The 27,515-nt window shown below is 47.6% G+C and overlaps 1 protein-coding gene across 11 annotated transcripts in view; it reads right to left on the bottom strand.

The window, feature by feature from the left end:
* The window catches only part of Pfkfb3 (6-phosphofructo-2-kinase/fructose-2,6-biphosphatase 3), an 87,063-nt gene that overhangs the window by 28,562 nt on the left and 30,986 nt on the right, over positions 1 to 27,515 (bottom strand). For 2 of the 11 annotated variants that reach the window (XM_052727080.1, XM_052727082.1), the window contains exon 1: positions 3,499 to 3,994. The exons of 6 other annotated variants lie outside the window; for them this stretch is intronic. In XM_052727080.1, coding sequence (XP_052583040.1) covers positions 3,499 to 3,574 — 76 coding nt within the window. In that variant the 5' untranslated portion in view covers positions 3,575 to 3,994. Of the gene's footprint in view, positions 1 to 3,498; positions 4,002 to 27,515 lie in introns of those variants that run through there. 3 more of the 11 variants (XM_052727074.1, XM_052727075.1, XM_052727081.1) reach the window with 3 other exon arrangements.

Below are 27,515 nucleotides of genomic sequence, written 5' to 3'. Positions count from 1 at the left end.
CCTTCCTTCACACGTAGTCAAATCCTAATCAAAGATAAATTGGTATCTTACTCCCCTGTATTTAGGAAAAATAAAACATTGAGGACGGGGCAAGATGGCTTTGTGGGTAAAGGCACTTGCCTCTCAAGCCTGAGGACTTAAATTCAATCTCTAGAACCCACTTAGGATAAGAGAACCACATCCACAGAGCTGTCCTCTGTCCTCCACATACTCTCCATGGCATGTGTCACCCTCCTCCTCATAGTAAGTAAATAAACTCTTTAAAGAAGACTTTTTTGTAGCTGCTATTGAAGGCAACTCTGTGCAGTCAATTTTAATAATGTCCCTTTGCTCCTTTGTACCTACATCTACTATATCCCAAGCCACCCATCATACTGCCTGAGGTTGGGATAGCTCACAGCCCAGATGCACTGAATATACAAAAACATAATCTTCTTGAAAATGGGGAAACTGGAGTTCCAAGCAGGTAACAGCACCCAACTATGTAGCAGGCTGTAAATTTTCAGTGCAGGTAACAGAAAAGGCAACTCTTTTTTTGGTTTTGAGACAGGATATCTCTGTGTAGCTTTGCACCTTTCCTGGAACTCACTTTGTAGCCCAGGCTGGCCTCGACCTCACAGAGATCCGCCTGCCTGTGCCTCCCGAGTGCTGAGATTAAAGTTATGTGCCACCACCACCCAGCGCAACTCTAGTTAGTGGAGAACTGAAGCTAATTTGCAAAATGCAGTAAAGTCTCCCTGGATTGTGGCTTAAACTGACAGAAGCTTCCAGTTTTGCAAGAAGCCTTTACCACAATGTTGGTAATGAAGCTTGGCATTGAACTACTGTGCTTCACGGGCAAACATATCATCCAGTCTTTTTTGTTTTGTTTTGTTTTTGTTTTTTTGAGACAGGGTTTCTCTGTGTAGCTTTGCGCCTTTCCTGGATCTCGCTCTGTAGACCAGGCTGGCCTTGAACTCACAAAGATCCGCCTGCCTCTGCCTCCCAAGTGCAGGAATTAAAGGCATGCGCCACCACCACCCAGCTTTTTTTTTTTTAAATTTCAAGACCAGGCTAACCTTGAACTCTAGAGATCTATTTGCCTGCCCTTCCCTCTTGACTGCTAGGTTTAAAAGTATGCACCACTATGCCAGGCCTTTCGGATTTGTCTGTTCTTTATGACTATTCTTTTAGTTTTATCTGTACAATTTTCTTCATGCCCTCCAGCAATAAGCCTCAGGAGTTGGCTGCCAACCTCTGACATGGATGCAGACCGAATGGAAAGATGGTAACAGGGCTGGAGCTGGAGCAGTTAGAAGTGTTCTTGCCCAACATTCACAAAGCCCTGGGTTCAATCCCTAGCACGAAGGAACTCCGGCATGGTGGTGCACATTTATAATCCCTGCATCTGGAAAGAGAAGGCAGGAGAATCAGAGTCTCAAGGTCATCTCCATACCATTGTGAGTTCAATCAGATCATGTATGAAAAATAAGAAAAGCTTTAGGTGAATGAAAATTCACAAAATAGGCTGGGTGTGGCAGCACATACCTTTATCCCATCTGAGTTGAGGCTAGCCCAGTCTACATAGTTCCAGGTCAGCTAGGGCACAGAGAGATCCTGTCTCCAAAAAAAAGTCCACAAGATTCCCAATGTCAGCACAAGAGAAATAATTTCTCTATTGCAGTCAATTGAGTACAGGAAAGATAGCAGCACTTAAAATATGGGTATGCACTAAATACCCTGGCTGTAGATATTTGTATGTGAAGGCTACACCCCAGTACCACACACAAGAATTACAGAAGCGGGTGAGCTGGTCACCTTAATCCGTCAGCTTTAGATACACACCTCAAGCTCTGAATAATTCTGACAGCAATTCTTTGCAAATCTCTCAACTCCGTGACAGACGTGCTAGCTCATGGAGGCTAATGATCAGGTTCTGAAGCCTGGAGGAGGGACGCTCAGATGCACCGTGATGTCCCTCAATATTACTACTGAACCAGCCCCACTGAACTCAGGGTCCTTGCAAAAGTTGTCATGGTTCCTGAAGACCCAAACAAGGGAAGATCATACACATGAAACCACCCACCTTTACACGTACATATAAAACCAGCCCTTATTTTGTGTGGCCAATTTCAGTCTGAAAAATATGCTATAATTTTAAAGGTCCGGAAGGGACAGGGGTCTAAATTTGGTCTTGACCAACTTTCCCTGTTTTGGTGGTTGTTATTATTTATTTGTTGGGCAAAGTCTCAGGTTCATGATTCTCTTAACCTCAGCCTTCTTGGTTACCCGGTTACAGCACAATGAGATTATAGGTGTGTCACCAGGTTTGGCTCCTTCCTGGAGCATTTTTATAAAGGCGGTCCTGTGTGTGTGTGTGTGTGTGTGTGTGTGTGTGTGTGTGTGTGTGTGTGTGTGTGTCTGTGTCTGTGTGTGTGTGTGTGTGTCTGTGTCTGACAGGGCTTGGGGAAAGAAGACCTGCCAAGCCCTTGCCCCTGACTTCCTTGTCCAAAAAAGAAAAGGAGACATGACATGTCTTGGGGACCGGTCCCACCAACGTCCTCAGGTCCAGCAGAGAGGACCTCCTGGAGGTGTCTTATACTGCACCACAGGGAAGCTGGGGTCAGGTCAGCAGGGAAGCCAGTGACGCAGGCACGCAAAAGAGCTGTCATGTCCTGTGATGGCCATCCTGTGAAACGTGGCAGTGGAGAAACCTACCCTGCAGCCTGGTGCTCAAGTGTCCCCAAGGTGACAGGAAAACACCTCCCGGCTTTGCCAGTGGATTCCATGGTTACATCTTAAGCTACAAACGTGGCCTGAGCAACACGCCCACTAGGCAGCTCACTTCTGTCTGCCCCCATGCGCTCCTGGGCGCGCTGCCTAGAAGAGAGACATCGCCTTAGAGCAATTCCATCCGCCCGTTCCGGATGCACCTTTCCCCAGCTAGGGATGGAATTGAACGAAACCTTCCCAAATCGTTTACCGACCGCAACAGGTGGGGCACGAAGGCAAACTGCCAGCAAATTCCGTGCTCCGGGTAAATGAGTGCGCCTGCGAAAACACCACCAGTGTGCAGTCACCAAACCCAAAGACCATCCCTAACACCAAGAGCCTGCAATCGCGGGAGTGAAGGTGAACGTGGAAAGATACAGAGGTGCAGAGAGATATGAAGGAGGGAGAGAGGGAGAGAGTAAACCTGAGAAGACCCAAAGAAAAGGGGCGGGCGGTGGCGACGGCGGCCGCGCCCCAGCTGCAGTGTCTCCGTGTCTCTTCAGCCTCTGGGAGGCGCTGGCTCGGTGATCTCCGGCCAGGCCGGGCACACAGGAGGTTTCCGGAGCCACAGCGCCCCTGCAGCCCAGTCCGAGAGACGCAGCCCGCCGCCACCCCCGCCTCGCCCCGCCGGCCGGCACGAGTGCGCTTCCCGCAGAGGGGAACCGGCACAAAGCCGCTGCACACACAATGGCCGGGCTCTGCACGCGGCGCAGTCTGCAGCCTAGCCCCCCGAGCAGCTGCACTCACTTCTGGGCAACGAGGGTCGATGATCGACAGGCACCCAGATCTTCTGCACCCGGCTCTGGGTCAGTTCCAAAGGCATTTTCGTAGCTGCACTCGGCGACCCGCCACCCCAGGAGGCTCCGACTTGGGGAGAAGAGCTGTTGCAGATCCCCCCGGAACAAAGGACAGGAAGGGTGCGTCCGCCTGCACGCGGCTGGGCGCTCCCTTGCGCTGCTTTGGAAAATGTGCTTTGTGCGAAGTCTTGGAGGATCGCCTGAGCGGAGACACGAGACGGTTGAGATCGGCGCGGGCTTGCGGCTGCGCGCACTGCTGGCTGGCTGGCTGATCGGCTCTGTTCAGAAGCTCAGGGATGCTCCAGCGCAGTGACAGCCGCGCTCCCGCCACCCAGCACTGCCACTTGCTCCTCTCCTGCTCTATCGGGATGCCACACGCACTGCCCGGCCTTTTAAGATCTGACCGGTAGCGCGGCGCGTCAGCCTCGGGGCGGGCCGCATTCTTTGCGTCCCAGCCCCCTTTCACGTGGAGAGAAGGGTGGGCAAGGCCAAGAAACAGCCTGCTGCCGCCCCCTGCGGGCGGGCGAGGGCACCACGCTCTGCTCCTGCAGCCCAGTCGGGTTCTTTCGTCCTCTTTTACTTTCCCAAGCCGATATATCCCCTAAGGGCACCAGGCACCGAGTCCCCAAATAATTTGAGCCACTTTCTTAAGCTGTGCTTAGAAGGGACCAGGGACCTGGTAATGTCCGATGTAGTCTGTCGACAGCCCCACCACCCACCCCCTCACACACACAGCCTGTGCGAGGTAAAAGCATCTCCAGACACTATGCTTAAAACAGTATCTTCCCAATTCCGCCTTTCAAGCAGTGGGGCCCCAACACCGAACATCACAGTTACAAGCTTTGGGGGCCGACACAGTCCAAGAGAAGACCCAGGTCAGAACTGCCTCCTGTTAACACCTGTGTGTCTTCAGCCACTATGTCCCCTGCCGCTGCTGTCACTGCCACCTCCGGGCACGGGCACGTATTTTTTTCTGAAACATTTGTCCCTTAGAAACCTATGCTTGCCACCCCTCACCCAGTCCCCCGTTGCTTGGCGCTTGGAGGGGACAAAAAAGCAAAGAAAATAAACTTTGGGGTAGAGGGGAGTCGTTGGTATCTTTATTTTCCCTTTCAACGTGGGCCGTATTCCATAGACCTTTCTCTCTGTGAGTAGTGAATAAAAAGTAGATACCGTTCCCATCTTCATTACTGGACCATAAGCCCCGAGGCTTGTAGTCGAGGGATAGCCAGATCCTGAATTCATGTTACTTCCTCCCGCACACCCTGCCACTTTTAGTTTGATGTGAACATGCCCTCGCTTCCTTTCCCGATATTCGCACTTTGCATAGGCTGGCGATACATGACAGGCATACAGTGAACTGCCACACGCCATTCATTCAGCGACAATGTGGGGGTCTTTTGGCGAGGAGGCATGACACTTTAAATGTGCCTTTAGCAAGTGAAGCCTCTGCACAGAAGCTTTGCCCTGCCCTGCCCTGCCCTGCCCTGCCTAGCAGCGAGCTGCACACGTCGCGATGAAGCTGGGCTGTGATTGGAGGCGCTCGCGGAACCCCACACTGCAGTGGAAAAGTCTGCGCAGAGGCTGCCACACGTCGCGCACGTCCTGCATGCTTTGCTGGGAGGGCGCCGGCTCCCAGGCGGCGGGCGCAGCTGCTCTGCTCCCAACCCAGCCTGCCCCGCCCGGGACCTCCGCCTTCTCCAGCAGCCTGGAGAGCCCAGGAGACCTGGAGCGCCCAGGAGACCTGAAGCACAGAGAGTCGCCCACCTGGCTAGCAGACCCTGGAGACCTCCGGACTCTGACCCCCATTCCCGCACCGCATCCTCCCCCTGACACCCTCCTCAGAGCCTGCCCCCACTCCCAAGCCAGCTTTGCTGACCGTCTGGTATCTGTGCTCAGGCAGCTGTTCAGAAACCCGGTGCATTGCATTTGAACTTGTTTTTCTGCAGTGAGAGCAAATGCCAGAGGTGACACCCTAGAATGCCCAAGGGAGAGTCTCCACTACTGAAATAAGAGTGGACTGACTCGACAAGGAAAATATCGAGTGTACGTGTCTTCAGGAAGGGTCCCCCTTACTGGGTGTGCAGGGTGCAGAGCAGGAAGCTGGGGGTGGGTGAAGGTGCATCCCTGCCGGGAGACACCCCCCCTTTCCTGCTCCCCAACACCCATAGTGCACCTGGACACATGGTAAAGTTTCCACTGGTTTTGTTTGTTTTCTTTGTTTGAGGGAGTTTTCCCATGTAGTCCAGACCGGCCTAGAGCTTGCTCCTTCTCAGCCTGGTATTACAGGCCTCTGCTGTGCCCTTGGCTGCCCACTTGAGATTTTGCGGACACCTACAAGCCTGTCCAGTGGCCAGGCGGCATCCCTTCACCTCAAAGCTTAGAAACAGATTGCTGGGAGTTCATGGAGAACAGGGTGGGAATGGCACCAGTAGAGACCAATCTTTATTTATAGCTTGCATCATATGTTTAATCTGCTTTTCATTATTTTTATTAATTAATTAATTTATTTTACATCCCAACCGAAGCCTCCCCTCCCTCCTCTCTCTTCCCACTCCTTCCTCCTCCTCTCCTTCACACCCTCCATTCACTCCTCCTCCATAATCACGCAGAAAGGGTCATGCCTCCCATGTGCTTTAGCAAAACACGGCATATCAAGCTGCCCTAAGACCAAACACCTCTCCCTATATTCAGGCTGGGCAAGGCAATCCAGCATGAGGAGTGGGTTCCCAAGAGCCAGTCAATGCACCTGGGACAGCCCTTGCTCCCATTGCTGGGAGTCCCACCACACATAGACCCAGCTACACAACTGATGCATATATATATATATATATATATATATATATATATATATATATATACCCAGTGATACTCTTGTGCATACACCCAAAGGATGCTCAATCATTACCACAAGGATACTTGCTCAACTATGTTCACAGCAGTTTTAATCTTAATAGCCAGAACCTGGAAACAACCTAGATGCCCCTCAACCAATAGTACATTTATGCAATGGAGTACTACTCAGCTGTTAAAAACAATGACATCATGAAATTTGCTGGTAAATGGAGGGGACTAGAAAATATCATCCTGAGTGAGGTAACCCAGACCCCAGAAAGACAAGCATGGTATGTACTCACTTATAAGTGGATAGTAACTGTAAAGGATAACCGTGCTACAACCCACAGACCCAGAGAGGCTAGGTAACAAAGAGGGCCCAAGGGAGACACTCAGATCTTCCCCTGGGAAGGGGAAGTGGAGATCTCCAGGTTGGACTGGGAGCCAGTGGGAATGGGAACTTGCGGGATCAGGTTGGGGAGTGGGCAGAGGGGGATGGTGCTGAGAGAGATGACTAGAAAGGGGGCTTTACGGAGTCAGGTAGAAGCCTGATGCAAGGGAAATTTCCATGAGTAGGCAAGGATGGCCCGAGCTAAGACTCTTGGCAGCAGTGGAAGCGTGGCCTGAACTGGCCATCCCCTCAGATCGGATTGGCGACTGAGGAGATGTTTAAATCTCTTCATTTAAGGTCAGCCCTCGAGGCAGGAGGTAGGCAAGCATTCTCACTGGGGCACTTTCCCTGCCCAGGTGCCAACAAGGTAGTGGGTGTCCAGAACAAAGACTGTTCTCCAGTCACCTCTGCTACCAGATAGGCAAGAGGAAGTTGACTTAACCCCGGTAGGGTTCCAGATAGCTAGATCTAGATGGGATGTGAAGGACACAGCTGAACTCACACTTGTTTGTTGGGTCTTTTGAAGTGGTCAGCTTGCAACCCTAGGGAAATGAGCATGCTCAGGGAAGGTAAAATTGCTTCAATATGATACTCCGCAGAAACAACCTGGCTGCAACTACATCCAAAATTCGCCTCCTTAGGTTTGTTGTTTAGCCATCTTCCTGACTCCTTCCTTCCGTTCTGCTAATACACCCTTATCTTTACCTCAGCTGTGGCCCCCTAGGGCTTCACTAACTCCCAGGTCTCCACGGTGGATATTATGAACTCAGCCCTTTAGAAGAGGCTGCCAAGAATTAGAACACTCTTTAAGGTGGATTTCTTACAGCCAGGCGACTCCAATTGGTAAGGCTGATTGACAATTTCCCTTAGACTCGCGTTACAATCTAGACCCCATGAAAGCCAAAAGAAACTACTGAACAATCTAGTCCACATTCCACAGCCCCTCACCCCTTGTTTATGGGAAGGAGTAAAGGGGAGATTGGAGATTAGAAAGTTCAAGGAATTAAGCCAAAGATCAAGGAAGGAAGCAGTTAGGAAGATGGTTTGTTTGTGGCCAGTTTGTTCTGTTTTAGAAACAGAATCTCATGTAGCCTGGGCTGGCTTTGAACTCCACATTTAGCCAAGAAATTACAAGCATGAGCCACCATGCTTGGTTTATTTGGTGCTGAGGACCGAACCCAGGGTTTCAGGAATACTAGGCAAGCACTCCATTAACTGAGCTATATCCCCAGCCCTGTGTGCGTGCATGTGTGCACACAGGGCTGTGTGCGTGCGTGTGCGTGTGTGTGTGTGTGTGTGTGTGTGTTTGTGTGTGTGTGTGTGTGTGTGTGTGTGTGTGTGTGTGTGTGTGTGTGTGTGTAGGGTGATCACATACTTGGCTCAGCAGCAGATAGCTGTCCCCTCCCAGGTGGTCACATTATAGACCTACCCAAACCCAAGGTGCTGAGTACGACCCTAAGCAAGGGAAGACTTTCACCTGGGCCAGTTAAGCTGTTTGGTAGGAAAGAACAGAGAAAGGCCTCGTTATGTACATGAGATATTAGCATGGCAATTACCTAAAATGATACCCTCATACTCACAACCCACCAAACACTTGCTGGATGGAGTAGTACTCTATGTGCGAAGTCAGTGAGTCGGGTCTAGCCTTAGCAAAAAGGACATGGAAGCACTTTTCCTCCGTAACTTTTGTTCCCATTCTCTGGCCAGGGTCACCCAACCCTTACCAGCGCGGCCAAGATGTGGCTATCAACAGCAGCAACAAGCAACTCCATTTCCTTGCTCTTGCACCAGCTACTTAGAGTTAAACATTTAAACCACACTGGTGCCTACACCTCCTCCCCAGGGAAAGAGGGATGGAGGTAACAAGCTCTGGCAGGCTGTGAGCAATCTCATGGTGCTAATTAGACCCCGAGTGTCATTGTTTGCTTGCTTGAAAGATCCCACGTATGACAGAGTGAGGCAGAACATCAAATAAACAGCAAAACCAAACCTTTATGTCTCCGTCATCCAAAGATGAGGGAAGGTGACTTTTTGTTTGTTTTTCAAGACAGGGTTTTGTTTTGTTTTTTTTTTCTATGTTAACATTGCTGGCTGTCCTGAACTCCCTTTGTAGACCTGGCTGGCCTCAGATTTACAGAGCTCCTCCTAGCAGGTGACCTTTATTAATGAAATATTTGTGGCTTGTATATGAATAGACATAGAGGTTGGAGGCGAGCTGCACAGAGGACACAGGGGGTTCCCAAATCCACTTCATAGATTATGTGTTTATCTATGTATTTTCAAACCTGGAAGTTGCCAGGCATGAGGAACCACTACTGTCGGCCCAGCACTCAAGGTGGTGGGGACTAGGAGATCAGCAAGTTTCCCTACAGGCTTGGTGGCACACGCCTGTAGTCCCAGCACTTGGGAGGAAGAGGAAAGCAGGTCTCTGTGAGTTCAAGGCCAGCCTGGTCTATGTAGCCAGTTCCAGGAAAGGCTATGTAGAGAGATCCTGTCTCAAAAAAGAAGAAAAGAAAGAAAATTAAAGTCTCCTGAGGCTATATGGAAGTCCAGGGCCAGAATGGGCTGTGTGAGACCCTGTTTCAAAGGGTGTATGGGATGGGGGGGAGCACACACTAAGATTTCAACCACAGCTGAGTAGAAATGTAGACAGAGACATAGATGGAGGTGGGTGGGCAATGAGAATCTATTTTTTCCCCCATGAACCTGAAGCTGCACTGAGAGGGAAATCCATTTTTAAAAAGGAATTCCTTATTTTTGTGTATGTCATTACTTTTTTCTCCCATCTGAGTTAAATGTCTCACTATTACAGAGTGAAAAAGGTCCACTGTGGTCACTTCCTGGCTCCGGATGAATCAACTCAGATTGTACAACTTACACAAGTCCTACCAGGGTTAGTCATATAGCTCAGTGGTTGAACACTTGCCTAACCTGTGGGGAAGGGGAGAATCATCAAACCCTCCAACAAGTTTCTCTGCCCGATCAATGTTTCCTTGTTTTTATTGCTATTCTTTTGGGGGGTGGTTGTTGTTGGTGGTGGGTGGGTGGGGTTTTTTTGTGGGGGGGGGGTTTGGTTGTTTCCTTTTTGGTTTTTTGGGGTTTTGTGTGTGTGTGTGTGTGTGTGTGTGTGTGTGTGTGTGTGTGTGTGTGCTTTGTTTTGTTGTTATTTGTGACAGGTTCTTAGTCTGTAGTCGAGGCCAGGCTGATCCTCCTGCCTCAGCTTCCCAAGTGCTAGAATTCTAAAAGCCTCTATGTCTGGCTTTTGTTGTTTATATTTGTTTTATTTGTTATTCTTTAAAGTTTTTAGATTTATTTATTATTTTATATATATATATATATGAGTTCCTTGTATGTATGTATGTATGTATGTATGTATGTATGTATGCATGTATACGCACCACATGTGTTCCTGGTGCTCCTGAGGGTTAGAAAAGGACTCTGGATCCCCTGTGCCTGGAGTTACAGATGATTTCGAGCCACCCTGTGGGTTCTGAAAATTGAACTCAGGTCCTCTGTGAGAACAAGTGTACTTACCATTGAGCCAACTCTCGGGCCTAAATTTTTTGGTTTTGTGAGACTATATCCTCCTGTGTAGCTCAAGCAAGCATGGATCTCTCTGTTCTCCTTCCTTGACTTCCTGAGTGATGGCTTATAGGTCTACACTGCCTCGTGCCACTCTGCTACACTGTTATTCATTTACTTATTTGGTGTTTTTAGAAAAGGCTCCTATAGACCAGGTTGGCCTTGAACTCTCTATATACCCTGAGGATGACACCGAATGATCTCTGCTGTGGGAAGTCATTCTGTATACTGTGAATATGTGTTGCTCTGATTGGTTGATAAATAAAGTGATGATTGGCCAGTAGCCAGGCAGGAAGTATAGGTGGGATAAGCAGACAATGAGAATTCTGGGAAGAAGAAGGCTGAGTCAGGAGTCACCAGCCAGACACAGAGGAAGCAAGATATCAAGGCAGAACTGAGTAAGAATTATGGGTTAATTTAAGCATAAGAGCTAGTCAGTAATAAGCCTGAGCTAATGGCCAAGCAGTTATAATTAATATAAGCTTCTGAGTGATTATTTTATAAGCAGGCCACAGGACACTGCAAGGGCCTGGCAGGACCACAGAAACTTCTGACTACAGATCTCTCTCTCTCTCTCTCTCTCTCTCTCAGTTTTATGTGTATGGGTATTTTGCCTGCATGTATGTCTGTGCACCATATGTGCATAGTGACCACAGAGTCCAAAAGAGGGTGATTAGTCCCTGGAACTGGAGTCACAGATGGTTGTTAGTCACATACGGGAGTACTAGGGACTGAACCCACGTCCTCTGGAAGCGCAGCCAGTGCTCTTAACCACTGAGCCATCTCTCCAGCCCTGACACAGGACTCCTGATCCTACTGCCTCTACCTCCTAAGTACAAAGATTACAGGCCTCCATGTCTAGTTTATGTGGTGCTGGGGACTGAACCCAAGACTTCACACACAATAAACAAACCCTCTACCAACTGAGCTATATCCCCAGAGCCTGGGTATTGTTTTACATTTTGAAATTAGCTCATAAAATGCAGCACAGACTGGCCTTGAATTCAAGATCCTGCCTCAGGCCCTGAGTTGTTGTAACTATAGACATGTGCCACCATGCCGGGTAGACCTTGTCTTTTTTAATGACACTCTGCTTAGGTCCACACTCCTAAAGCTTTCTGTGGGTGTTTTGTGTGCTACTTCACATATCACTCTACCCTGAGAAGGTTTTTAAATCCTCTGTCAACCTCCTCACCCCATCAAGACACGGAATGTTTGTGTTAACAAGGGTTGGCTGGGTGGTGGTGGCCAACCACCTTTGATGCCTTTAGGCACTCAGGAGGCAAAGGCAAGAGGATCTCTGAGTTCAAGGCCTGGTCTACAGAGCGAGTTCCAGGACAGCCAGGGCTAAACAGAGCTGTCTTGACACCCCTCCCTGAAAAAAAAAAAAAAAAAAAAAAAAGGTGTTATACCTTCAGAATAGTCATGCTTTTCCAAAACAGAGTGTTGTATAGTTCAAATAGCAGTACTAGACCAATGTCAATTTCATTTTGATGTTTTTCTAGAGCTACATAAGATGTCTCAATCAGAAGAAGCGGAGCATAAAGGTCATGGTACTCCATGTGCTATTCTGAAAACTCTTGTGAGTCTATAGTTATTCCACAACAAAGAGATAGGTTTGGGTTTTGGGGGTTTTTTGTGTGTTTGTTTGTTTTTTGGTTTGGTTTGGTTTTTGGTTTTTCAAGACAGGGTTTCTCTGTGTAGTTTTGGTGCCTGTCCTAGATCTTGCTCTGTAGACCAGGCTGGCCTCGAACTCACAGAGATCCACCTGGCTCTGCCTTCCAAGTGCTGGGATTAAAGGTGTGTGCCACCACTGCTGGGCTTCGCTTTGGTTTTTTTGACAGGGTCTCTCTATGTGGGCCCAGCTGGCCAGAACTCAGACAGACAAGCTGCTTTGCAGAAATAGACTCTGAAAGGAGAAAATCTGCAAAGACGACTTGGAAACCAGACCAGCGGCCTGGAAGAAGCAGAAAGCAAACTTCCTGAAGGAGATTTAGACCAACTGAGGCACCTGGAAAGGACACTCTCCAACCTGTTGAACTGCCTGCAGGCTGTGCAGTGTGCTCCAGGTTCCCAGCTTTGTGAGCTGTCACCCAAGCTGGGGTGGGCCTGGGTGATACAGCTGTCTGTAAGTAACCCCAATATAACTCCTTAGTTCCCCAAGTTGGACTTCGGTGGTATCTGTACTTTGGTTTGTCATGGGGAAGTTCCCTGTGTGGCGTAAGTAGATTTGTGCATTGCATCTCCCCAGGGAAAGTTTTGTCACCAACACCAGGATAGGGCAGAGGGTGGGTATTAGTTAGAGAGAGGACGGTTGAGTCCATCTCTCAAGTTTGAGGCAGATCTTTGAAGACAGTCAGTAGCTCTATAGTCTTCACCTCTAAGAGCAAGCTTTAAAAAGAGACAGTTGCAGGGGACTCTAAGAGATGCATGTGGAACATGGCTCACAAAGTGGGAACTGAGGTTGGGGGTGTGCTTGGTACCCCCAGTTGGTAGAGTGTTTCATTGCAGCAGGGAAAAGCACTGGCTCTATTCTCCTGGTTCTGAATCTGTGGCTGGGAGAACCAACCAGCTCCAGAAGTTACCTCCTACCTCCACCCCCATGCGCGCTCTCTCTCTCTCTCTCTCTCTCTCTCTCCCTCTCTCTCCCTCTCTCTCTCTCACTCACTCACTCTTGGTGCATGAGTGCAGACTGGGGGGCAGGGGAAGTCACAGTCAAGTCAACCGAAGCTGCCAACCCAGGCCTGGGGAAAACATGAACTGCAAAACATCCCACCTTCTGCTGAGTAGGGAAGAGTGAGTTCCAGCGCTGCTCAGAGGGATTGGCATTGAGAAAGTAGGGGAGGGAGTGTCGCAAGGCCGGCCTGCCTGTGCCTGTGGCGCAAACACGTGCTGTGGAGCAACTCCCAGCTGACAAACAGGGCTGGCATCCTTCCCCTGCTCTTCCCCTTGTACAATTCTTACTTCTCCCAGTGGAAAACAGCCTAAAAATAGAGCTGGATCACGAAAAAAAAAAAAATGTAGGTTTTGGAAAGCAATGCTAACTAGATGTTGGAAAACTTACTCCAGCTGGGCTGTATTAGATGCGTAATGTTTAGATTAGAGAATGGGACAGTCTGGAATAGTGAGAGATAAGAGCCTGTTCAATTCTGCATGGTGACTTGTAAAGAGAGGGTAAAGAAATCAATACATCTCCAGAGTAGAGCTATCAGATTGTTCACTGTGAGGAGCAGATAAAAAACTAGATGTAAAATACAGAACATGTGGCTCAGTTGGTAGAGTGCTTGCCTGGAATGCACAAAGCCCTGGTGTTCTACCTCAGCACTGTAGATGCTGGCCGTGGTGACACATGGTTGTACTCCCAGCATTGGGAAGGTGGAGGCGAGAGACTCAGAAGCTCAATGTCATCCTTAGCTACATAGCAAGCTTGGTAACTCACGCCTGGAATCCTGTCACTTAGAAGGATCTCCATGAGTTTGGAATCCGTATGGGCTACATAGTGAGTTCCAGGTTAGCCTGGGCTACAGAGTGAGACCCTATCTCAACACATTACTTCCCCAAAAGAAGAAGACTATAGCTAAAAATAGCAGCTAGCTACAAAGACTCAAGGTCTTATCTTTCGAATGTGGGGGTCAGAGAGCAACATTTGGGATTTGGGTTCTCTCCTTCCAACACAGATTTCAGAGATCGATCTGGGGCCATCAGACTTGCGTAGCAAATGCTTTTACCTGCTGATCCATATCACCAGCCCCAGGGAGCTGTATCCATTGTGCTATGCCATGACCAGACATTAAGTGCTAGCTAGAAGGTACAGAGAGTTTTATTTGAGGGAAGAGCAGCAGTGGGCATCTACCCTACCACCATCCCCGTGGCATCCAGACCACAGATACAGCAGATGGAAGTCAAAGCAGCTGGTCTCCAACCAGCCCCACAAAATAAGAGACTCTGTGATTTCTTGGGTGGCCCCTTCCCACCTCAACCTCTCACCAACTCTGTGACCTGAACAAGAAAAATCTCTGCTCTCAAGAATTCTTTAGTCTTTGAGTCCATGAGTGCAATCCAGAGTGAGTCCGGGTCTAAAGCTGCTGACTGAGCATGCATTGACTGTGTCCATCACTTTGCTTCTCCATGACAGAACACCAGACACAAACGAACAACGTAAAAGGGGGAGGGCGTATTTCAGCTCCCGGTTCCAGAGGCTTTAGGCTCTGATCGGCTAGATCCTTGCCTAATATGGAGCACTGCTCCTAATGGGACAGAGTACCATGAGTGAAAGATATGGTGGAGCGGGACTGCTCACCCCATGACAGACAGACAGACAGGAGACAAAGAGACAGATAAACAGAGACATAGAGAGATCAGAGAGACAGAGATACTGTGGGGATTGGGGACAAGATACACCCTCCCAGGACATTCCCTGGTGATCTTCCTCCTACCAGGCCCCATCCCCTAATTTCCCATTAATGGATTATGAATCTATTAATGGATTATTCCATTGATAGTGTCAGAGCCCTCCTCAGCTCTAATCATCTGGAAAAAGTCTTTAACACGGGAGCCTTAGTGGGAAAGTGGAGATTCAGACACAACAGTAACACAGTTGATTCCCTCAGTAGTCAAGGGTATAGAAGTCACTGGGGAGACCTTCCTTTGAAAAGTCCTTTGAAAGCAATGACTCTGAAGCCATCCTTGCTGGTAGGTAGGAATTAACAGAAAGAGACAAGGAGTTCATACCCCAAGTAGAAATAGTAGTTTCCATTTCTAATTTTTAAAATTTATTTTAGTTTTCTGAGACAAAATCTCATATAGCCTAGGTTGGCCTTGAACTCCAAATCATCTTGCCTCCACTTTCCGACTGCTGGGATTACAGTCCCTGACTAAACTGTTTTCCTGTTGCCGAAATCAACCTGGGGAGAAAAGTTTTATTCTGGCTCAGCATCCAAGGGTACAGTCCATCCTGGCAGAGAAGTCAAGGCAGCATGGATTTGATGGAACTGGCTCAGCATCCATGGGTACAGTCCATCCTGGCAGAGAAGTCAAGGCAGCATGGATTTGATGGAACTGGCTCAGCATCCAAGGGTACAGTCCATCCTGGCAGAGAAGTCAAGGCAGCATGGATTTGATGGAACTGGCTCAGCATCCAAGGGTACAGTCCATCCTGGCAGAGAAGTCAAGGCAGCATGGATTTGATGGAACTGGCTCAGCATCCAAGGGTACAGTCCATCCTGGCAGAGAAGTCAAGGCAGCATGGATTTGATGGAACTGGCTCAGCATCCATGGGTACAGTCCATCCTGGCAGAGAAGTCAAGGCAGCATGGATTTGATGGAACTGGCTCATCATCCATGGGTACAGTCCATCCTGGCAGAGAAGTCAAGGCAGCAGGGGTTTGATGGAACTGGCTGAGCATCCAAGGGTACAGTTCATCCTGGCAGAGAAGTCAAGGCAGCAGGGGTTTGATGGAATTGGTCACATGTCCACAGTCAGGAAGAAAAGAGCAATGAGCTCATACCTCTGCTCATCTCCTTTCCTCCACTTACACAGTCCAAGATCTCATCCAGAGAACGGTACCACCGCAGTGGCAGGTCGTCCTACCTCAGTTAGCACTATCAAGGCAATCCTCCATGGACATGCCCAAAGGTCCATTTCCCAGGTGATTCTGTTGACAGTGATCCAGTTGACAGCTAACACTAACCATCACAAAGTTTTTAATCACACACAACAACAACAACGACAAAAAATGGAGATGCGATGTATCTTAGTGGGAGAACACTTACCTCAGTACATACACAGCCCTTGGTTTGATCTCAAGAAGGGGGAGGGGAGGGGGGAAGGAGGGAAGAAGGGAGACTGGGAGAAAGAGGTACTTGCTATTTGCACATTCATATTCAAAGCACCATTACACAGGTCTTACATATGAATAACAAGGAGGCAGAGGCATAGTGTTCATTGAAAGATGAATAAACAAATAAGATGTGATATATGGAGATTGTAGAACATTACTCAGCCCACAAAAGAATAGAGCTTAGCTAAGCCTCCAGAACATTAGGCTAAACAAAATAAGCTAATCACAAGTGTGTGTGATTCCACTTATCTGAGATACTTAAGTAGTCTGGCTTGTTAAGGCAAAAAGGTAGAACAGAATGGTAAATGCCAGGATCTGAGAGAGGAGAGAAAATAAGGAAAGAGTTTCGGTTTTGCAAGATGAGAACATTCTAGAGCTCTGTTGCACAATGAGGTAAATATACTTAACTCCACTGACACGAACACTTGAAAATGTTAAAGGGGACAATTCTGTATCACGTTTTCACCACAACATAAAACTTTTAAAATTTCTTTTTAAAACATATAGTAATACTTTTTTAAATACGAAGGGTGTGAGACCCACACGAGAGGAAAGACAGTTCTACAAAAAGAAATGAGTTCCCCAAAACTGTGATCCTGGCTAAAAGTCCCACATCTGCTGAAATGTGTTTGCCTTCTGTAAATACAGAACAATGGTGGGAAACTGGAAACTTCAGCAAAGTCTGCCTGTGAGATAAGGGCTCTGGAGCAGACTCCTTTCCTGGTTTCTATCTGTATGCTTTGTTTTTGTTTGGTCTCACTTTTGGTTTTGGTTTTGGGTTTTGGTTTTGGTTTTGGTTTTATGAGACCGTTTCTTACTTTGTAGCCTTGGCTGCCCTGGAACTCAGTACATACATCAGGCTGGCATCTAACTCCCAGCAATCTTTCTCCATCTTCAAAGTGACAGGATTTCAGGTGTGAGCTCCCATGCTCAATCCTCTCCTTGTTCTGAAGAAATATGCTGTTAAGTGTTTACGGACAGAGAGATAGGTGGGTGGACAGATGGAGAGACAAAAAGACAGACAACATTAAAAAGTAAGAGCAGCATACTAATATTTGTAGAATCTGGGTAAAGGCTGTCGGAAATACTTCGTCCTATTTTGCAATATTTCAGTAAATCTGAAGTTATTACAAAATGGAAAGTTAAAACTTGAAAATGTTAAAGTTCATGTGGAGCATAAAATGTCAGAAACTCCACACATTCCCCTCAGGAGACTCTTCCTCCACTTGGGATACCTTCGACCTGATCAGAATTCTTATGGCTCATGAATGAACAATAAACAGAGATACCTCTGATCAACCATGAAGCCTGTAATCTCTGTACTTGGTAGGCTGGGACAGGAAGATTACTATGCATTTGTGCTGGTTAGTTTAAACTGTCAAATTGACATAACCTAGAACCATCTGGGAAGAGAGTTTTAGGAATTATCTAGATCAGGTTTGCCCATGGGTATGACTGGGGGGACTGTCTGATTGCTATTTGATAGAGGAAAATGCAGCCCCTTGTGGGTGGCACCAATCCCCTACACAGAGTCCAGAACAAGGAGCAATCCAGCTGAGAGCAAGCAAGGATCCATTCATTTATTCTCTCTCTGCTCTTGACTGTGGACATGATACTTTACTTCTTGCCTTAACTTCCCCACAATAATCAAGTGTAACCTGGAACCATAAGCCAAATAAACCCTTCTTTAAATTGCTTTTTTGTCAAGATCTTTTATTGCAACGTAGAACAGCGTTTAAGTTCATCCTGGGCTAAATATTAAGTTCCAAGCTAGCCATGTCTAGACCAAAAGCAAACAAGGCCAGGGATGTATTTTAGCTGGTAGAGTGCTTGAATGAATACAAAAAGCCCCAGGGTTCCATTTCCAGCACTGCATAGTGGTGCATATCTGTAAGTCCTACACTCAGAAGCTGAGGCCTAAGAATCAGGAGGTCAAGGCTAATCTGGGCTACATGTTTTAAAAAAAAAAATCAAAACAACTGAGTCTGTAGCTTAACGTTGCAGCAGCTGGTTGGCATGTACAAGGGATTCAATTCTTAACACTAAAAACAAAATGTGACAGATAATCACTAATACATTTCATTGGACTTGGCTTTTGCTGACAGCAATAAATAAAAGACCTTCAATGAATGAAACCAGTGGTGTCTACTTCCACCACAGTGGCAGGGAACTTCTCACCAAGGTCCCATCTCACCATTTGCTGACTATTATACTGCACCATATAAGCTGGGTAGCATAGATAACAGTGCTTCTGGCAGTGAGAGGCTTTCACATTCAATTCCCCTGGCCAGCCTGAGTCATAGCACACACCTAGCTGCAAATAAGGGGACAAAAGTTGCCTCCTAGCTGGCCCACTGCCCAGAATTCTTCTACTATGGAAAAGGGGGAGAATGGATGCTGAGTAAATGCTCGCAGTCTCTTTCAGTACCATTTCAGTACCATTTCAGTACCTATAAGAAAGTGTTTAACAAACACCAAAGAAAGGTCCACTCTGTGAGATGGAACCCACACCTAACCCTGCTAAAGTAGCCAAGAACCTAAGACTAGATAGGTCATGGGCTTGGGGGGGAGGGGAACCTAACACTATTACTCTGCTGAAGTAAGGACTCCTAATGACAAATGGTTATACCCATAGGTCACTGCCTCACTCTGCCCTCACCAGAGAAGCTTCTTCTTGCAGTAGATGGGAACCAACACAGAGACCAATGACTGGAAAATGTGAAGAGACTGGGAGATTTTGGAACACTCAGTCCTAAATGGGATGTCTTCATCAGAGCTGTCCCCTCAGGGCTCAGGGATCTACATTAGAAGAGGATGTGGAAAGATGGTAAGAGCCAGAGGTGACGGATGACTCCACTCCAAAGAAGCAGTAACTCCCAGACACAACAGGACTGATGCACATATGAACTCCCAGAGACTGTGGCGGCTTTCACAAGGTCTGCACAGGATCAAGACAGACGGGGTCCCAGCACTGAAAAGGGGAAGTGGACATGGATTCCCACCCCTAACCAAGAAACTATATGCAATTGATACCCACTGGCAAAGGAAAAATCCGTTTCTTCCCATGGACTCTTGCTGGGTGTATTAGCCACACTTCAGGACAGGCCCCATGCCTAGGAGTAGTTGGCCAACACAAAATGAACTCAGTGATGCTGGGTGGTGGTGGCGGCGGCGGACGCCTTTAATCCTAGCACTAGGGAGGCAGAAGCGGGTGGATCTCTGAGTTTGAGGCCAACCTGGTCTACAGATTAGAGTCTCAGGACAGCCAGGAACTACGCAGTAAAACCCTGTCTTGAAAAACTAAGGGGGAAAAAATGAACTCAGTGGTATGTTTGTAGACCTTTTGTCTCATTTTGCTTCGTTTGGGCATATTTTGTCTTATTGATCTGTTATTTTATTTGCATTTTTATGTTTGTGTGTGTATGTGTGTGTGTGTGTGTGTGTGTGTGTGTGTGTGTGTGTGTGTTTAAAAAAGAAAGAAAGAAAGAAAGTCTTTTAGCTAGATACCAGGTGATGTATGCTTGAAATCTCAGCAGCACTCTGGAGGCTGAGGCAGGAGGATTGCCAAGAGACCAAGGCCACCTTGAACATAATGAATTCTAGTTCGGCCTGAGCTACAGAGTGAGACCCTGTTTGAAGAAACAAAACAGCACAAACCCTGTAGGTGACAGCGTTGGGGAGGTGGCTCAGCTGGGAGAGTGTTTGCCCAGCATGCCTGAAGCCTTCGGTTTGCTCTCCAGGACTGCATAAACTGGGTGTGATGGTTTATACCGGTCATCCCAGTGCTGGAGAGGCGGAGTCAGGAAGATCGGAAGTTCGAGGTCCTCCTTAGCTACATAGTGAGCTTGAAGCCATCCTTGACTACATCACTGGATTTTGGAACGAGCCTGAGCTACAGTGTTGAGATTCAAGAATGAATAAATTAATTAATTAACAATTGGAGAAAGGAAGGAAGGCACTGTTGATGTAGTACAAGGATGTGAGAATGATCTAAGGGAGTTTGGGGGGCTGGGGAGTGACCACCACAGTCCATATTGCAGAGGTCAGAGGGCAAATTTCTAGAACCATTGTGTCCTTTTACCAGATAGATTCCAGGGATGGAACTCATGTAGTAAGACTTGAGGGCAAAAGCCTTTACCAGATCATCCACCTTGTTGGTTAGGGGTTACTCTTCTTTTTTTAGACAGTGGTCTCAAACTCACTATATAGCCAAGGTTGGCCTTGAACTCCTGCTGCCCTTCCATCCACCTCTGAAGCACTGAATAATAAACACGGGTCACCACCAATGCACACCATGCAGCTTCAGTTTTGCTGTTGTTGTTATTGTTGTTTTCCTTTCTTTCTTTCTTTTTCTTTCTTTCTTTCCTTCCTTCCTTCCTTCCTTCCTTCCTTCCTTCCTTCCTTCCTTCCTTCCTTCCTTCCTTCCTTCTTTCTTTCGTTCGTTGGCTCAAGGCAGGGTTTCTCTGCGCTTTGTAGACCAAGCTAGCCTTGAACTCAGAGAGATCAGCGTACCTCTGCCTCCCGAGTGCTGGACTAAAGGCGTGCACCACCACTGCCCATCACCATGCAGTTTTTTAGCTGAGCTCTGAAACCCACCATAGGTCTAGCGACAACAGACAAGACGATAGGGAAGGCCACAGAAAGCCTAATAGCCACCACCTCAGCCCTGTGACGGCCTCTACTTCTGTATTCCATTCTTCCCAGTTCTTTGAGTTGTTTTGTGTGCACGTGAGGGATTTTTGTTTGTTGTTGACTTTAAAAATGTAAAAGACTATTTATCGAATCGACATTTGTTCATTTGTTTTCAGGCAGGTTTTAGCTATGTAGTCCCTGGCGGTCTGGTGCTCACTATGTATCACTGTGTACTGGCCTCAAACTACTGATCTTTCTGCCTCAACCTCCCAATTTGAATTATAAATGTGGGGACGAGGGAGATGGTGCAGTGGATAAGAGCACTTGCTGAGTGAGCATGAGGATGTGAGTTCAAATCCCAGCATCCACATAAAAAGCAGGGTGTGGCCAAAATAGTGACAGGGAGGTGGAGACAGGAGGCTCACTGGGGTCTGCCACCTGCCAGTCTGAGTGAGTGAGACCCTAAAGGCATGCACAGTGGTGTGCACCTGCACATACAACACACATACCTATATCACATGTACCTCTCTCTCTCTCTCTCTCTCTCTCTCTCTCTCTCTCTCACACACACACACACACACACACAGGATGAATTACAAGTGTATGTCTGTGGTGATATTGTGTTTCCCCAATATGTTGTGCACCCTAATAAATTTATCTGGGGTCAGAGAACAGAACAGCCACTAGATATAGAGGCCAGAAAATGGTGGCACACATGCCTTTAATCCTAGCATTCCAAAGGCAGAGATCTGTCTGGATCTCTGTGAGTTCAAAGCCACACTGGAAACAGCCAGGCATGGTGACACACGCCTTTAATCCCAGGAAGTGATGGCAGAAAGCAGAAAGGTATATAAGGCGTGAGGACCAGGAACTAGAGATGGTTAAGCTTTTAGGCTTTTGAGCAGCAGTTCAGCTGAGATCCATTCAGATGAGGACACAGAGGCTTACAGTTTGAGGAAATGAGATCAGCTGAGGAATTGGCGAGGTGAGATTAGCTGTGGCTGGTTCTGTTTCTCTCAATTTTCATCGTTCACCCAAATACCTGACTCTGGGTTTGTTTTTATTAATAAGACCTTTTAAGATTCATGTTAAATGTCATTATGGTCTTTTGTTTGTTTGTTTGTTTTTTTAAGACATGGTTTCTCTATGTGACAGTCCTAGCTGTCCTGGAACTCACTCTGTAGACCAGGCTGGCCTCGAACTCAGAGATCATCCACCTGCCTCTGCCTCCCAAGTGCTGGGATTAAAGGCATGCGCCACCACTACTTGGCTCATTATGGTCATTTTTTTAAACATATTTTGGCTTGGATTTTTTATTGTTGTTGTCTTATTTTGTTTTCCAATGTTGGAGTTCAAATCCAAGACCTCGTACCTGCTAGGCAAAGAGCTTACCACTGAGCCATATCTTTGCTCTCCAATCTTGGTCAAAGTATGCTTTCAGAAACAATCTGAGTCCTACTCCTGCTAAATCATCTACGATTGGTAAACATCTTGGGAGAAAGCCCCACATAACACTTAAGAAAATAGACATGCTAGCTGCCTACCGGAGCAGCCCACCTGGATGCCTCCGGAGATGATTACTGAGGGGGCTGGAACTTGTCTCCATAATCCTCGCCCAAACACTGGCAGACTCAACGGAAGTGCGGGAAGAATGGAAAGGCCTTGTGGGCTGCTGATAGCGATGTGTCCACAGATCAGCAGGAAAGCCACAGGCTACACTCCAGTCATCTGAGTTCTCACAAGACACCTGCTAGGAAGCAAGACTTTGGCCTCCTGCCCATTTAATCACATTTTTTTGTGGTTGTTCTAGTCTCAATAAATTGAGATCTATCCAGGCATGATGGTGCATATCTGTTATCCAAGTAACCAGTACACTGAGGCAGGAAGAGTGCTGTGAGTTGAAGGCCAGCCTGGGCTACATAACAAGACCCTGTTTCAAAAATCCAAATCAAGTGGGCAGGGGATATAAATCAGTTTGTGGAGCGCTTGCCTAGCATGCACAAAGCCCTGAGTTCAATCCCCACCAAATAAATCAGGCATGGTGGTCCAGACCTGTAATAAAGTCATCCTCAGCTATACTCAGCTCAAGGCTACCCTAGGCTACAAGAGACCCTGTCTGAAAAAGAAAAATGGCTGCTTGGTTGGTTGGTTTTGAGAACTAAAACTGAGTTGACCTGTGAGGAGACTAGACACATTCTTAGGGTACTAAGTTCCTTGGGAGTTTCCAGAGAAATTCCCCGCTGCTTGACCCACTGGAAGTCCCCAAGATGATGAATAGGTATGGCTGGGAAGGACATAATCTCCTAAGCAGGGGGTTGTCTGAGCATGTCTGGTGTATGGATGTGTGTGTGCTCACAGGGTCTCTGCAATTCCACACTCAGAACCTGAAACCACAGAGTGGGCCCATGAGAATCCACAGTGCACTGGCTGCACCTGCCACAAACGAAGTGGGGTCCCTGGAGAGGTAGGGAGTGCATGGCACCAGATCTACCCTCTGTCCTCCTACCCTGAGACTGCTGACCTGGCGACAAACTTCACCCCGATTTGGGCGTGATCCAGTTGAGCCAGACTGACATCTCTCCCTGAAACCAAGGCTCTTATTTTTGGCCTGTGGCAGCAGAAACAGAGGAGGAACAAAGGCCCGGATGGGCTACAGCTTGCCTCATACAACCAAGGCTGAGTTTCTGGGCTCCAGACTGGCAATTGCTGCCCTGCTTACCCACTGTGCTTCCAAGTGGAACACAGAGCCATGGCATAGAGTCCCAGGCTGTGAGAACCTGGGGAGGTGAAGGTCTCTCCTTTAGGAGACTCCTAGTAATCCCTGCTGTAGCACTAAGATAGACAGGCTGCCAGCCACACTGTCCCAATCACCCTGCTCCTGTCCAGCACTGGCTACAAAGCAGCTTGCTTCTGACCATTAGATGCCCTCCTTTCTTCACCACGAGCCTCAGCCCCTGTCCTACCTGGCTCTACGCTGCAGACCTGGGAGCCTATGCCTGTCTACACACGGCCTCAGCCTGTACATACGGGGAGGTATGCATGGACACATGTATGTGTGCTGGGGACGGAGAAATTCAGGGACAAGGGAGGAAGGAGTGAGGACTGTCTGGTCTCTGGCCAGGGAGACAACACCCTTGAAGGAAGAAGACAGAGCCAAAAGCAAGGTGTAAGGAAGCCAGACGCTAGGAACCAAGACTGCTTTTGCTTATTTGCTTGGTTTGTTTGTTTGTTCTTTTAAGACAGGGTCTCTCTATCAAGCCCTGGCTGGCCTGGAATGAACTATATAGGCCAGGATGGCCTAGAATTTGTGGCAACCCGACTTCCCTAGTGCTGGGATTATAGGCACACCAGCATGCTTAGTGAGGAGTCTAAAATCATCTTCCTTTTGCTGTGATTCTTGTTATGGGTGAATATACAGGCATAACATTTATTGTTATAACCATCTATAAGCACACAACCAAGTGGTATTGAGTATATTCACATTTTTCTGCAACAACCACCCCCACCACCCATCTTTCTTCCAACTCACACTGTGTCCCCAATCCAACTCCACACCCCTACCCCCACCCCTTCCAGCCCTGCTGTGATGGTTACTTCCTGCTGGAGGGGGGGGCTTCATTATCAATTTGACTGGCTTTGAATCACCATGGAGACATTGTGAGGATGTTTCCCCATAGGTTTAGCGGGGGAGTGGGAGAACCACCCTGAGTGTGAGTGGCTCCATCTCCATGGGCTGGGGTCCTAAACTGAATTTAAAAAAGGAAATTAAGTCAATAGCCAGCATCCATCTCTCTCTGCTCTCTGACTGCAGATGAAACGTGACCATCTCACACACCTTCAGCCATGGCCCTCAAGCCTTGAATAAACCTTTTCTTGCTTGTTTTGACTTTGTCATTTATCACAGCAGTGAGAAAAGCAGCTAGTAAAGCCTACTTATTCAAGTCTGACCTCCTGTCTCCTTCCCAAGAGTCATGATCAGAGACACACCATTCACCACCATGCCAATGCAATTGTTTTTAAAAGCTGAGTAAGGAGAATGGGTTGAACATCAAGAGGTTGGTTTTTGCCCCCAGTTCTAGTGACAGAACCCAGGGTACTTCTCAAAATTCCTCACAGCTGAATTACATATCCTGCTCTCATGCCTGGTCACATGCCTGACTGTCACTCCAGTGACTTGGCAGTTATCTCAGGACTTAGAAGTCTAGAACAAACACTGGGTTTGAGCACTCTGCCCCTTGAAGCTGGCGCCTTTGATTGGCCCTAGACTTCTATGTAGAGGATTCTGAGCCTGTTTGGGTAGCCTGCAGCGTGTGTGTGTGTGTGTGTGTGTGTGTGTGTGTGTGTGTGTGTGTGTGTGAGAGAGAGAGAGAGAGAGAGAGAGAGAGAGGTCCCCCGCCTCCACCTCCTGAGAGCTAAGATGACATTCCGCCCAGTTAACGCAGTTCTTGGGATTTAACTGGAGCCTTCATGGGTGCTAGGCAAGCACTCTGCTAACTGCGCTACATCGCCAGTCCTGCTGGCCTGCTTTCCACGAGCTCAGACAACACTGTCTCTGCATGTCTCTCCCAGTGGCCTTCGCTCCTCCATCGGCCTCTTTGGCGGCGCGGCGGAGTGCAGACTGGAGGTCTGGGGATGGGTTCTTTCTCTTCTCCCTCTTGTGGCCACTTTGCTGCAGCCCCTTAACTGTCCTCAACAGATGGTAACATCCCTCCTATTTGCTCCCTGGGTACTTAGTAGGGAATTTCCCAGCACTTAGTTCCTTCTCTTACAGACTGAGTCTTTCAGCACAGAAGGGAACACATCTGATATACATCAGAAAGGTGGGTTTTGTTTCTTTCAAAAAAAAGGGGGGGAGGAGGGATCAGGCTGGTCTTTACCTCCTACAGATCTTGCTACCAACACCTCCCAGTTGCTAAATTATTAGGTATTTTTACATCTTAAAATAAGATGATGCGCCGGGCGGTGGTGGCGCACGCCTTTAATCCCAGTAACTCGGGAGGCAGAGGCAAGCGGATCTTTGTGAGTTCAAGGCCAGCCTGGTCTACAGAGTGAGATCCAGGAAAGGCGCAAAGCTACACAGAGAAACCCTGTCTCAAAAAAAAAAAAAAAAAAAAAAAAAAAACAAATAAACAAACAAACAAAAAAATAAGATGATGCCAACAACACTGTAATTCCCTACACTTGAGTGAGTTCCTGTATTAAATACTTAGTCCTTTCTCCATTGCAACAATTCCAGGCATTCCTTAGGCACACAGGATGTTGGCACAGCATATGGAAATGGCTCAGGTTGTTGCGATGGAGAGGGGGTTAACATGGCATGTAAATGCAGCATGACCAAGAGATAAAGTCAGGCATGGTGGCTCAAAAATGTAATCCTTCACTTGAGAGGCTGAGGCAGAAGGTCTGCATGAGTTCAAGACCATAGAACAAGACCCTGTCTAGACCTGATCTACAATATTAAACTTATATCTGGCACTGCTGTCAGGTCAAAGAACCTGTGGCTAGACAGGTCAAAGGCCCCAGGGGAGAACCTACTACTATTATTTTGGTAAATGGGCATAGTACTAAACTGACTCCTATCCTCACAGATGAGTGTATTTCTCAACTCTCATAAGGGAAGACTCTTTCTGTAGTAGACGGTGATTAACACAGATCCACAGTGTGTCAAGGTGTAGAGAATAATAGACTGTAGGATGCTCACCCCTAAAAGGACATCTATATCACCTACCTCCTCCCAAGGTTTGGGAATCATTGCAAAAGAGAGATCAGAAAGACTCTATGAGCCAGAAGCAGTGGAGGACTACAAGGAAGCAGTGTTCTGGGACAGAGCAGGGCAACTGCACATAGGAATTCAGAGCAGTTGAGATGGCATGTACAAGACCTTCACAAGCTCAAGCCAACCAAATCCCAGCATGGAGAAGGAATGTGAGCATGAAATCCCACCCTACATAAAGAGCTGTTGACAGTGGTAGCTGCCAGGAGAGGGAAAGTCCATTTTCCTTAAGGGCAAGGCTCTTTCTTAGTAGGTCGCACGTTCCCAGTGGAAGGCTATACATTCAAGAGGATATGGGCTCCATGTGTTTAAAAACAAACAAAACAAAAAAAAAAAGAGGACACAAAGTTGGATGAGTAGAGAGGTAAAGGTGGATTTGAGAGGAGTAGGAGAGGGTGAATATGATCAAAATACACTGGATTTATGAAATTCTCAAAGAACAAATGAAGAATGAGAAAAAAGAAAGTTATTCTAAACTAGAAAGAAAGGAGAGAGGGAGGTGGGCTGGGGAATGAAGGGTCTCAATCTCCTAGGAATTATCACCATAGGAAGAGAGAGCAGCTTGTATTTGTACTCTCTGGAAAGACACATTTACCTTATGCCTGGGAACCAGAGACACAGCGGGTGTGTGCACAGAGCTCAAAGAAGCTGAGCCAAGGTCACCCTTACATCCCTGATCCTTCTGCCTCCACCTCCCGAGTACGGGATTACAGGCCTACACCACCATGCCCTGCTCGGTTTCTTTCTGCTCTTTTCTTTGTTGTTGCTGTTATCATTGGTTTGTTTTTTTGTTTGCTTGCTTGTTTATTTTGGAGGGAAGTGTGACAGAATCTCACTTTGTAGCACAGACTGGCCTTGACGTCACAGCAATCCTCCTGCCTGCGCCATCACAACCAGCATCAGGCTTCTGCTCT

Source organism: Peromyscus californicus, unplaced genomic scaffold (genome assembly GCF_007827085.1).
Source record: "Peromyscus californicus insignis strain IS unplaced genomic scaffold, ASM782708v3 Scaffold_8__1_contigs__length_139910024, whole genome shotgun sequence".
Lineage (NCBI taxonomy): Eukaryota > Metazoa > Chordata > Mammalia > Rodentia > Cricetidae > Peromyscus > Peromyscus californicus.
Note: the sequence above shows the minus strand (reverse complement) of the source record. Positions and strands in the feature narration are given on the sequence as shown.